A 12,635-nucleotide genomic window follows, 5' to 3' on the forward strand; every position below is an offset into this window, starting at 1 on the left:
TAGAAAAAAATTGCTATATATCCTTGCGATTGAATGCTACTAAGCAATAAAAGGGAATGAACTACTGTTATGCCCCACAACACGAATAAATCTCAGAAATATTATGCTGAGAAAATAATTAGCAGCTCATGGTTTTTGAAAAATCAAAATACTTATACAAGTTAAGAAGGTAACTATCAAGCTATCATATACAATGTGATGAAAGAAATTTTCACATATTGAGGTATGAGGGAAGTCATTCTGGCTTATACATGATTTAACTTGAATTTTATGCTAGCTAAAACAACCTGCTTGTGGCCTATCAAACATACATCGTACACCTGCTGTAATTATTAAAGAAAAGGGTACACTGACCAGAAATAATGTCCATATTAAAAATAAAGATTAAATGCCTCCCTTTTGGGATACCAGTGCTAGTACTCCTTTGATGATAAGACTCCCTTCCCAGGTGCCAGGGCCATAGAGACTCACTGTGTATATACTGATCTGCTTTTTTTTGAAACTCTGAAGGAATGTATCCCTGACTTATTTGATGTTCTTTGTTCTGACAAGATATAAAACTGTGCTGAAAACCATGCTTCTCTGGAGCAGTTGCTCAGTTATCTGAGATATCCTATTCCAAAAAAAAAAAGGACACAAAAGAGTAAATGCTCTGATTCCATTTATATGAAGTTCTAGAAAGGTATAATTAATCTTCAGTGACAGCAAGCAGAACAGTGGTCCTCTGGGGCTAGGGGTGGTAAGGATTGACTACAAAGGGGTACAAGGGAACTATTTGGGGGTGATGGAAATGTATGTCTTGATTGTGGTAGTAATTACGTGGTACATACATTTGTCAGAAGTCATCAAGCTATAAACTTAAAATGAGCTTATTTAGTGGTATATAAATTATACCTCTATATATTTGATTTAAAAAGTAAAAATATAATTTGGCAATAGAAAGGGATGAAATACTGATACATGCTACATTGTGGATGAAACTCAAGAACATTACGCTAAGTGGAAGAAACCGAATACAAAAAGATGATATACTATGTGATCCCATTCATGTCAAATGGTCAGGAAAGACAACTTTGTAGAGACAAGTGGATTAGTGGTTGTTGCCTGGGGGTTGGGAACAGGGAGTGACTGTAACTGGGCATGAAGGATCTTTTTGGGGTGACGGAAATGTTTTAAAACCAGACATGAAAAAAAATTTAAAAATCAGATTGTGATGATAGTAGCACAATGTTGTAAATTTACTAAAAATCATTTAATTGTATACTTAAAGTGAATGAATTTATGGTATGTAAATTGTATTTCAATAAAGCTGTTTTAAAAAGATAATTGACCATATGGTCCAGCAATCACGCTCCTTGGTGTCTATCCAAATGAGTTGAAAACTTATGTTTGCACAAAAACCTGCACTTAGATGTTTATAGTGCTTTATTCATAATTGCCAAATCTTGGAAGCAACCAAGATGTCCTTCAGTGGGTAGATGGATAAACTGTGGTACATCCAGACAATGAAATATTATTCAGCACTAAAAAGAAATGAGCTATCAAGCCAGGAAAAGACATGGAGGAACCTCAAATGCACATTACTAAGTGAAAGAAGCCAATCTGAAAAGGCTACATATGGTATGATTCCAACTAAGGCAAAGCTATGGAGACAATAAAAAGGTCAGTAGTTGTCAGATACTGGGGGGAGAGGGGAATGAATAGGTGGACCACAGAGGATTTTTAGGGCAGTGAAACTATTCTGTACGATACTATAATGGTGAATACATGTCATCATACAGTTGTCAAAACTCATAGAATGTACACCACCAAGAGTGAACTCTAATGCAAACTGGACTTTGGGTAGTAATAATGTATCAGTGTAGGTTTATCAATTGTAAAAACTGTACCACTCTAGTGTAGGATGTTGATCATGGGGGAGGTTGTACATGTGAGAGGGCAGGGAATATATGGGAACTCTCTATTTTCAGCTCAATTTTGATTTGAATTTAAAACTACTCTGAAAAATAAACTCTATTTTTAAAAAAGAAGAAATGAGCTATAAAGCCATGAAAAGCCACGGATGAAATTCAAATGCATATTACTAAGTGAAAGAAGCCAATTTGAAAAGGCTAAAGATTGATTACAACTATATAGCATTCTAGAAAAGGCAAAACTAAGAGACAGTAAAAAGATCAGTGGCTGCCAGGGGTTAGGAGGGAGGGAGGGATGCATAGGCAGGCCACAGAGGATTTTTAGGGCAGTGAAACTATTCTGTATAATACTATAATGGTGAATACATTTGTTAAAACTCGTAGAATGCACAACTCCAAGAATAAATCCTAAGGTAAACTGTGGACTTTGGATGATAATGATGTGCCAATGTAGGTTTGTTGATTGTAACAGACATATCATGGGAACTCTCTACCTTCCGCTCAATTTTGCTGTGACCCTGAAACTGCTCTAAATAATGCAGTATTAAAAAGTAACTATTTAGGGCTTCCCTGGTGGCACAGTGGTTAAGAATCCGCCTGCCAATGCAGGGGACACGGGTTCAAGCCCTGGTCGGGGAAGATCCCACATGCCACGGAGCAACGAAGCCTGTGCGCCACAACTACTGAGCCTGCGCTCTAGAGCCCGCGAGCCACAACTACTGAGCCCACGTGCCACAACTACTGAAGCCAGGGCGCCTAGAGCCTGTGCTCTGCAACAAGAGAAGCCACCACAATGAGAAGCCGGTGCACCGCAACGAAGAGTAGCACTGGCTCGCTGCAACTAGAGAAAGGCCGAGCACAGCAATGAAGACCCAACGCAGCCAAAAACAATAAAATAAAAAAAAATAACTGTTTAAACAAAAATAATAACAATGTATCATGAGATAAAAGTAGAATGCATAACGAGCGGTCCAGGAAGAGAGAATGGAAGTATAATAATGTAAGGTTCTTATACTGTTTGTGAAGTGGTATAATAAACACTTAAAGGTAAACTGATAACTTATAGATGTACACTATCAACCTTTAAGCAACCACTAAAATAAAAAAACAAAGAGGTATAGCTAGGGACTTCCCTGATTGCCCAGTGGTTAAGACTCCATGCTTCCAATGCAGGGGGCGCGAGCTTGATCCCTGGTTGGGGAACTAAGATCCCACATGCCGCTCGATGTGCCCCCCCCCAAAAAAAGGGGGAGGGTATAGCCAATAAGCCAACAAAGGAGATTAAATGGAATAAAAATAATATTGATTAAAAAAATAATAATAATAATAATAATATTGATTAATCCAAAAGAGGGCAGAAAAAGAGAACAAAGAAGAGATGGGGCAAATAGAAAACAAATAGCAAGATGACAGACTCAAACCTAACAATCACAAATCAACAATCACGTTAAATGTAGATGGTCTAAACACCCCAGTTACAGGGTAAAGATGATCAGATTGGGTAAAAAAAGCAAGACCCAACCGTATGCTTCCTACAAAAAATACTCCTTAAATACAAAGACACAAATAGGTTAAAAGTAAAAGTATGTAAAAAAAAAGATGTACCATGATAACACTAGTCAAAAGAAAGCTGGAGGGGCTATATTAATATTGGACAAAGTAGATTTCAGAGCAAAGATACCATGAATAAAGAAGGTAATTTCATAATGATAGAGGGGTCAATTAATGAAGAGGACATAACAATTCTAAACGCTTGTGCATCTAATATAAGACCTACAAAATATGTGAATCATGGACTTCCCTGGTTGTCCAGTGGTTATGACTCTGCGCTTCCACTGCAGGGGGTGCGGGTTCGATCCCTGGTCCGGGAACTAAGATCTCACATGTTGAGTGGCATGGCCAAAAAAAAAAAAAAAAAAATCCATGAATCAAAAACTGATAAACTTGCAAAGAGAAATAAACAAATCCACAATTCAAGTCAGAGATTTCAATACTCTTAATAACTGATAGAACGAGTAGGCATAAAATGAGCAAGGATATAGAAGTAAATAACACTATCAACCAAATTGACCTGGTTGACATTTATAGAACAGTCCACCCAATAGCAGCAAAGTACACATTCTTGTCAAGTGTACATGGAGTATTTACCAGGATAGGCTATATTCTAGGCCACAAAACAAGTCTCAATGAATTTGAAAGGATTCAAGTCACACAAAATATGAATAATGGAATTTAAATTACCTATCAATAACAGAAACATCTCTGGAAAATCCTCAAATATTTGAAAACTAATCCACTTCTAGACAACACATGGGACAAAGAAGAAATCAAAAAAGAAATTAGAACATATTTTGAACTGAATGAAAATGAAACCACACCATATAATTCATGACATTCTGCTGAAACAATAGTTACAGGGTAATTTTTAAGCACTAAACACCTATATCAGAACAGAAGGAAGTCTCAAAACAATAGCTTCAGCTTTCACTTCAGTAAAAAGAAGAGCAAATAAAACTCAAAGAACAAAAATAATGAAGATCAAAGTGGAAATCAGTGAGATAGAAAACAAACAATAGAGAAAAATCAACAAAACCATATTCTTGTACACCAGTGTTCATTGCAGCATTATTCACAATAGTCAAAAGTTGGAAACAATCCAAATGTCCATCAATAGATGAATAGTAGCTAGACAAGTCGAATTCATGGAGACAGAAAGTGGATTAGAGGTTGGTTTTCAGGGGCTGTGGGAAGAGGGGAATGAGCCGCTATTGTTTAGTGGGTACAGAGTTTCTATTCGGGGTGATGAAAAAGTTTCAGAAATAGACAAGGGTGATGGTTCCACAACATTGCGAATGTACTTAACGCCACTGGATTGTACACTTAAAAATGGTTGAAATGGCAAATTTTGTTATATATATTTACTACTATTTTTAAAAATTAATAATGTAATATATCAAAAACTATTGAATTGTACAATTTAAGTGAGTGAATTGTATGGTATGTGAATTTATATCTCAATAAAGCTGTTAAAAAAAGTGCATACTGTATGATTTCATTTATATAAAACTCTAGAAAATGCAAACTAATATATGGTGACAGCTACCTTAACTCACTACCACATTTTCTTTTATCGCCTCCGTTTTTACTAACACTTTTTCAGTTCCCTGACTGCCTCTTTATGTTAATATTTGTCTTGAGGAGAAAACAGCGGTCCGGGGAGGAGGAAGCGGCCTCACTTTGTCACGGGAAATGTGAAGCTCGGGGACCTCCGAACCGAGGAACTGGGACCCCAGAGATCCTTGATTACCCAAAGGTGTAGTTTAGAAGCCAACGACTTGCAGAGCACGCGGCGGGCACTAGAACTCCATTTCCCAGGAGGTCGCGGGGCACCGGAGGGAGACTGCGTCCGACGACGGGGGCGGGACTCGGTAGCTGCCCGGATGTGGCGCCGAGCCAGCCGAGCCTGCCCAGCCCAGCGAGAGACGCCTGGGAGGCTCTGCCAGCTGCGGTTCAACAGCGCGGGAGGACGACTAGTTTGCCGGGTAATCCTTATGGAGAACCACCCCCCCCCAGGAGGCCCCCTCATCCGCTCTTTTCTCTTCGAGTCTCCCCATCCCCGGGACGGTTACCTTAGTATATGAGCCACTCCTTGGATGGAAGGGATTTGAGAGTGGGATGAGTTGTATGTATAGCGGGGGAGATCGAGCCAGCTCTTCCTATTTGTGAATCCGACGTGAGGCACCTCTCTGTCCCAGGCTCACGAGTCCATCTGAAGTCCCAGAACCAAGGACCCTCGGTGGAAAGGATGTGAGGGAAAGGCCGAGCGGGCTTGCGGTGGCTATCGATGGGTCACTAGAATTGCCTCTCTGGTTAAGTTTCCAAGCGCAGGATAGTCTTCCCTGGCTCCGGGTTGGGGAGTGTTCACATGGCTTCCTTCGCCCTGGGGTGTCTTTGACTGGACTTGAACCAAAAAGTCAGTCTTCAATGTGAAAAAGCTTCCCGGATTTAGTAGATAACTAAGTTGCAGAAAGTAGTGAATAAAAATGAGGGTCTTCTGCTGAATTGTCTTAGTTTCAGAAAGTTAGAGTGATTTCAAGTGGGTTTGACTTTTGGAAAGGGTGAGACTTGGGGGGAGAATGTGCTAGAAATAGTAATACTCTGAGCTACATTCTTGTCTTTACTGCTACTGGGTCTTTTTTTAAAATTTATTTATTTTTGGCTGCATTGGGTCTTCGTTGCTGCGCACGGGCTTTCTCTAGTTGCGGGAGCGGGGGCTACTCTTCGTTGGGATGCGCGGGCTTCTCATTGCAGTGGCTTCTCTTGTTGCGGAGCACGGGCTCTAGGCGCCCCGGCTTCAGCAGTTGTGGCACACCGGCTTAGTTGCTCCGCGGCATGTGGGGTCTTCCCGGACCAGAGCTCAAACCCGTGCCCCTGCATTGGCAGGCGGATTCTTAACCACTGCGCCACCAGGGAAGTCCAGTTATGGGGTCTTTTATGTTGTGCCTCTAACCTAGGAGAAAAGTGACTGCTGGGAAATGTACATGTGAAGAAGGATGCTTTGTCAGATGAGAATGGAAGATTTAGAAGAAACTGTAATTCCAAGGTTAAAAGTGAATGCCTTCTGAGGTGTTGGTCTCTGCAGCTCCAGGCCTCTTCCAATTTCCAATCCTAGAGGCATATTTAGTGATCTCTGAGCTGAGGTGATGTCTACTTTACAGTGCTACTATGAAGCTTAAATAAGATATGTGAAAGTATTTTACACAATGCCTGTAACAGGCTCTCAGTTTTTAATTTCCCCTTGTTTCCTCATAGCAACTTATTTTTCTCTGGACCATGCTTTACTGTGTATTATTGTTTACCTTTTTATAGAAGTCCTGCCTTTACCCTAAGACTATAAACTTCTATCATCGTTCTTTATTTTTTAACCCTTCTTTGAGTCTCTCCTAGCAGTGCATTGTGCATAGTAGTGCCTGGGAGAGTGTGTGGATAGTGGTGGTGATGAGGGAAAAGCTGTGGGTGATCTGTAACTGGACAGCATTGTGCTGGATGCTGGAGCTGAACGAAACAAGCTTTTCTCATATGGGTGATAAACAGAATATTTGCCTCTCTCTTGTAACTCCTAGCCTTCTCTCAGAGTTCCCAGCCCTTTAAAAAGTATTATTTTTATTTTTAGCATTTTTAACCATTTTAAAGTGTACAGTACAGTAACTATATGCACATTTTTGTGCAATAGATCTTTAGAATTTTTTTATCTTGAAAAACTGAAAGTCTGTACCCCTTAAACAACTACCCATTTCCCCCTCCCCCTGCCCCCGGCAACTACCATTCTACTTTCTGTTTCTATGAATTTGACTATTCTAGATACCTCATATAAGTGGAATCATGCAATATTTGGCTTTTTGTGACTGGCTTATTTCACTTAGCATAATGTCTTCAAGGTTCATCCATGTTGTAGTGTATGAAAAGATTTCCTTTTTCTTTTTAAGGCTGAATTATATATATATGCATATATATTTTTCTTCTTTATCCATTGTCCATCGATGGACATTTAGGTTGCTTCCATCTCTTGGCTATTGTGAATAATGATGCAATGAACGTGGGTGTGCGATTATCTCTTTGAGATCCTGTCTTCAATTCTCTTGGATTATATTTTTTAGTCTTATTTTTAAACTTGTTAAATATGGAGAATTTCAAATATACACACAAGCAGAGAAAATCGTATAATGAATATGTGGGCTGAATGAATGAGTCAACTGTACAAAGCAGCCCCCCCACTTCTGCTGAACCTTCCCTTTCTTTGAGAGTTTGCTATAGGTGAGGATGTTTTGGTTTTGTTTAGACCTGGGATGTTCTAGGTGCATTTCATCATGTAGGCCTGGTATTTATTATATATACCAGGAGTACTGGTAGACGTAAACAAGTAGAAAAGAGTGTAGATGGCTCTTCCTAGTTATAGAGGTGAGGAGCTGAACTTCGGATGCAAAACGGTCTTTGTGCCTAAGAGTTTTGCTCTGGTTCAGCAACCCCCTCAGATGCACTGTTGTCACTTTGAGCAGAGACACCGGATGATACCTAGAGGCGGCTGGAAAGATGAGTTGTACAGGGAGTGATTGCTATCAGAGGCAAAAGAAATTAATCCAAACTGGGAAAGTCAAGGAAGGCTATTCTCAAGGAGTGTGGTGGTGACTTTGCCCTGTTTCCATTGACCTTGTGTGTTTGATCCTCATGCGTATTCCTAGATGGAAAAAGACAGCTATGGTCAGTGAGTCTTCTGGGATGACTGCCTACTAGAGCTGAATCAGGCTCTGGACTTTTAGCTGTGGGACCTGTGCCAAGGAAAGGAAGCCTTCTAGGTGGAACGCCTCACTGGGCAGAGCTGGCTGTGTGAGGAGAGAGCTACCCCTAGCGGGCCTGTGCGAAGCATGCTGAGAAGGCCAACTTTTTTTTACCTTCACCCAAAATGAGCTGTTTTGTTTTGTCTGGTTTTTGTCTATGATATGGACCTAATGTAGACCTTAGCTAATAAGACAGCAGGATGGGGGAATGTGTCTATTCCCCCACATTCCCAAGGTGAGAAACTAATTGATTCTCAAATTTTTTTCCATAATCAAATACATATGATAATGTGTCCCCTTTCCTCCATGTTCGGACACTTGAAGTTAGTGCCGTGAGGATTGGATCTGAAATTAGGGTACTAGTTAAGAAGCTAAAGAAAATGGAGTGCTGTGGAGGCACTGACACAGTAGGGCATTGACAGAATATTAATAAGGGGATACAGACATGGGAGCTCATAGTAAACATGCTCCTTGGAGATCATCTGTGTTGTACCATTACCTCGCAAATACTTGATTCATGAAGAAATGGACGAGAATATAGTGGTGTTATGACCTGTAGTTTTACTCAGATAAGGTCGGAAGGGGTGAGACCCCCTGGTTTGTCTAGCATTGTACTCACATTATAGAACTTTTGCCTTCCCCGGCAGATTAGTAATTTCTGTGAAGTCATAGTAGCTTCTAACACTTAATGAGTACTTCCTATGTGGCAGGCACTAATAAGTACAGCACATGCATTCTTTCATGTAAGCTTCAGGTTAAAAACTTGCCCGAGTTTCACAAAGCTTAGGAAAAGAGAGGACTGATTTTCGACTCCAGGAGGTCTGACTTCAGAGTCTGGACTCTTAGCCACTTCTCTATATGGCTGAGTCTGACTGGCCTACCTTTCTCTCCAATATTATGATGTCACTTTTTCAGGAACAGAGTGTCCTTTGCTGAGTCTATAGCCACAGACCCAAAGTAAGAGACATGTTTCCTTTCGTTTCAACCTTGGGAACCTTCTTTCTATACCAATTTTTTTGTTTTTTAATTAGTTAACATTTATTTAGCATCTGCTATATTTTAGAACCTTTGATACTGTATATGCAGACCTTATGACGATACTGCAACATAAATAACCTATCTTGTTGGGCTCACAGTCCTTTTTGAGAGTCTGATGACAGCTTTGGATCTTCTTTCCAGAAAAATTTCCTTATGCACATAATATTGCACATAACTGCAGAGGTGGCTTCTAGAATCTACTGAAGCTTATCCTCTAGCAGTCCATGGACTCCATGGTAAGAATTCTTGCCCTCTGCAACCTTTTGCAGCTGACTCTTCCATAGTGTTAAGAGGCCAGGCAAGTGGCGGTGGCGGTGGGGGGGGTCTCACCTCCTTTCTTTCTTCTCAGAGAGAAATGTTTATAGGGCTTAGGCTCCCTAAATTAACCAGACGTCTGTGAACATTCTTTCTTTCTCTCTTGTCTGTAGGACTCCAAGGGAAGAATGCAGACGATTAAATGTGTGGTTGTAGGAGATGGGGCTGTAGGTAAGACCTGCCTCCTCATCAGTTACACAACAAACGCCTTTCCCGAGGAGTATATCCCTACTGTCTTTGACAACTATAGTGCCCAGACATCTGTGGACGGCCAGATCGTCAGCCTGAACCTGTGGGACACAGCTGGCCAAGAGGAGTATGACCGACTGCGAACACTCTCCTACCCCCAGACCAATATCTTCGTCATTTGTTTTTCCATTGGCAACCCATCTTCTTATGCCAATGTGAGGCATAAGTGGTACCCAGAGGTCTCCCATCATTGCCCCAATGTACCTGTTTTGCTGGTAGGCACCAAGAGGGACCTGCGAAGTGACATTGAGACAGTGAAGAAGCTGAAGGAACAGAGCCTAGTGCCCACAACTCCTCAGCAAGGCACTTCCCTGGCTAAGCAGGTGGGGGCTGTGAAGTATCTGGAATGTTCAGCCCTGATGCAGGATGGGGTCCATGAGGTATTTTCAGAAGCTGTCCGGGCTGTGCTTTACCCTGCCACAAAGAAGAACAGCAAGAAGTGTGTCCTCTTATAGCTTTTGGGGTGCTGCTTGGGGACTGCACCTAAGGAGAATAAGGGGGAATTCCTTTGACAGCATTTAACAATGCCAGCGTGAGCCACTTATCTCTTCCCCTGGAAACCCTAGACTCCAGGTTATTCAGCTTTTGGAGGAACAAGGAGAGGCTAGTTTGCACTTGGCTGCTTTGAAGTTTGGTCTGAACCTTTTGGAGGAAGTTTGAGAGAGTGAGTGTGTGTGTCTCTCCTGTCGAAGTGGTAAGAGGAGATGCCACCAAGTGCTGTTCTTTTCTGTCCTGGCCAGGCCACGACTAAGCAGAGCAGCCTAGCACTGTTGTTTGTAGGCTTTTGCTTGGCTGTTTAAAATCTAATTTCAGCGTTCCTGGCTGTATTTACCGTTGAGCAAGTGCCTCACAGAAGGACAAGGTTCTCCAAATTTTCAAATCATTGCCTTAAGCTTTCTGATATACTAATTTTTGGAAACCATCTTATGTGTGATTCCTGGGTGTTCCCAATGTTGACATGCTCTTTCCATTCTTGAGAGGAGATATTTTTGCAATAATGGTTAAGCAGCATTTCTAGAGTTCTGTGAGATGGTAATAGATGTTTCTTAAAAGGGTTCTGTGGTCAAATAAGGCAGGAACCAGTGATTTAAATAATGCCGAATAGTTTCTTCTACTGCAGGAAGTTATAACTTTTAATAAGTATGCAATATTTCCCAAACTTATTTCACTGAACTTTTGTTTTTTGGCCCCATGCAACACCTATTAACATCTCTGGGAACACAGTTTCAGAGATGCTGGATTACAAGGGACTGGGAATTCTCATGGCGGAGACTGTGAAAAAAGCATAATGTGGTCCTGTTCTTTGTGCTGTTTCCCTCTTCATTGCCTTTGAGAGGAATGTTTACCAGCCATGGCCTTGTTATTGGTTCCTCTTCCATCCTCAGGAGGTGGGTTTGGCACTTAGTCACGATAGTATATTGGCTGTGGGATCTGATGTTCAGATCTGCTCTTGGATTCTGCTAGCACAATAGGCACGGTGATGTGTAATGAACAGTCCCTCTGAAGAGCTGTGTCTCTGAGGCTTCTGTGTGGCTCTTTTTTCTCTCATCATCCTTCCGCTTGAAGGAAAGACCACTGAAGATTAACCCCCTAAATAAAACCAATGAAACGACCAACGAAATAAAATGTCCTGCCAGTCACTGTCAGGGGGTTCTGTGATTCCCTCTGATACTTCTCTTCTGCTGTCATTCCTCTGAGTCACTATAAAGACTACCTTGCTCTCTTCCTGTTCCTCCCGCCTCTGTATATCTCCCTGTGTGTTTGTTCAGCCCTGTATGCCTTTTGAGGTTGCTCCAAGAGAGCTGGGGTACGTTGGGTTTCCAGGCCGCAGGGCTGTCGTCGCCCTTGTGATGGTGTTGCTGGAGTTGCTCAGCCTGCTCTCGGGGTGGAAGGAGTCAGATTCCATATCCCAGCGGGCCTGCTGCTCCTTCTCCCTAGTTGTATTTTTGACCTTCTTCATTTGATATGGAAGGAAACCTTAACTTCTCTACCTGGCAAATAGTGGTTGACAACTCCACCGTGCACAGATCCTCTCACCCTGCCAGAACAGCATGGGATTTTTGAGAGTTTGGGAAATGGAGCTAAAAGGAACACATACCTTCCCTTGGGGTGGGTGGAGTGCCTGAGCTTCGCTCTGTGATCATCTTGCTGTTGCTCTTTGACGGGATATGATCAGAGTAACCTCAGGCTAACTGAACCTCCTGAATAGGGTTGCCAGATAAAATACCATAATTGTTTAGTATAAGTGTGTTCCGTGCAATATTTGGGACACACTTACACTAAAAAATTATTTGCTGTTTATCTGAAATTCAAATTTAATGGGGCATCCTGTATTTTTATTTGCTAAATCTGGCAACCCTACTCTTGGAGAACCTGGAAACTGGAGGTCAAATATCAAGTATTGATAGAAGATAAAAGGTTATGTAGGGACTTCCCTGGTGGTCCAGTGGGTAAGACTCTGCGCTGACGATGCAGGGGGCCCAGGTTTGGTCCCTGGTCGCGGAACTAGATCCCGCCTGCCGCAACTAAGAAGTCCGCCTGCCTCAACTAAGACCTGGTGCAGCCAAAATAAATAAATAAATAAATATTTTCTAAAAATGGTTATGTAAATTCTCTATTCTTCCTCCTTTTCTTCTGGTTGCCTTTTCCCTCACGGTGGACTAGTGTTTTGTTTTCTTTTTCCTTCATGACTGTACCCTCCACTTCACATAGTACTTCACTGGTGTATATTTCTACACTGCTGATTGTCTAAAGCTGTGGAGGATCCAGGATGAATACTGTTGTC

The 12,635-nt window shown here is 41.6% G+C and overlaps 1 protein-coding gene across 1 annotated transcript; it reads left to right on the forward strand.

The window, feature by feature from the left end:
* Nucleotides 1-5,332: 5,332 nt before the first annotated feature.
* Nucleotides 5,333-11,762, forward strand: LOC113613114 (rho-related GTP-binding protein RhoG-like). Its single transcript, XM_027093574.1, has 2 exons — nucleotides 5,333-5,455; nucleotides 9,715-11,762. The coding sequence occupies exons 1-2, from the start codon at nucleotides 5,354-5,356 to the stop codon at nucleotides 10,303-10,305; spliced, it is 693 nt and encodes a 230-aa protein (XP_026949375.1). The 5' UTR covers nucleotides 5,333-5,353; the 3' UTR covers nucleotides 10,306-11,762.
* Nucleotides 11,763-12,635: the final 873 nt, after the last annotated feature.

Source organism: Aethalodelphis obliquidens, unplaced genomic scaffold (genome assembly GCF_003676395.1).
Source record: "Aethalodelphis obliquidens isolate GAN/ISIS:26980383/991018 unplaced genomic scaffold, ASM367639v1 scaffold85, whole genome shotgun sequence".
Taxonomy (NCBI): domain Eukaryota; kingdom Metazoa; phylum Chordata; class Mammalia; order Artiodactyla; family Delphinidae; genus Aethalodelphis; species Aethalodelphis obliquidens.

Bases quoted from the DNA above. Each gene is read 5' to 3' on its own strand.
- LOC113613114 (XM_027093574.1), top strand. From the start codon at position 5,354: ATGTGGCGCCGAGCCAGCCGAGCCTGCCCAGCCCAGCGAGAGACGCCT. The intron at 5,456-9,714 runs GTAATCCTTATG...TCTTGTCTGTAG, and splicing joins GAGGACGACTAGTTTGCCGG to GACTCCAAGGGAAGAATGCA.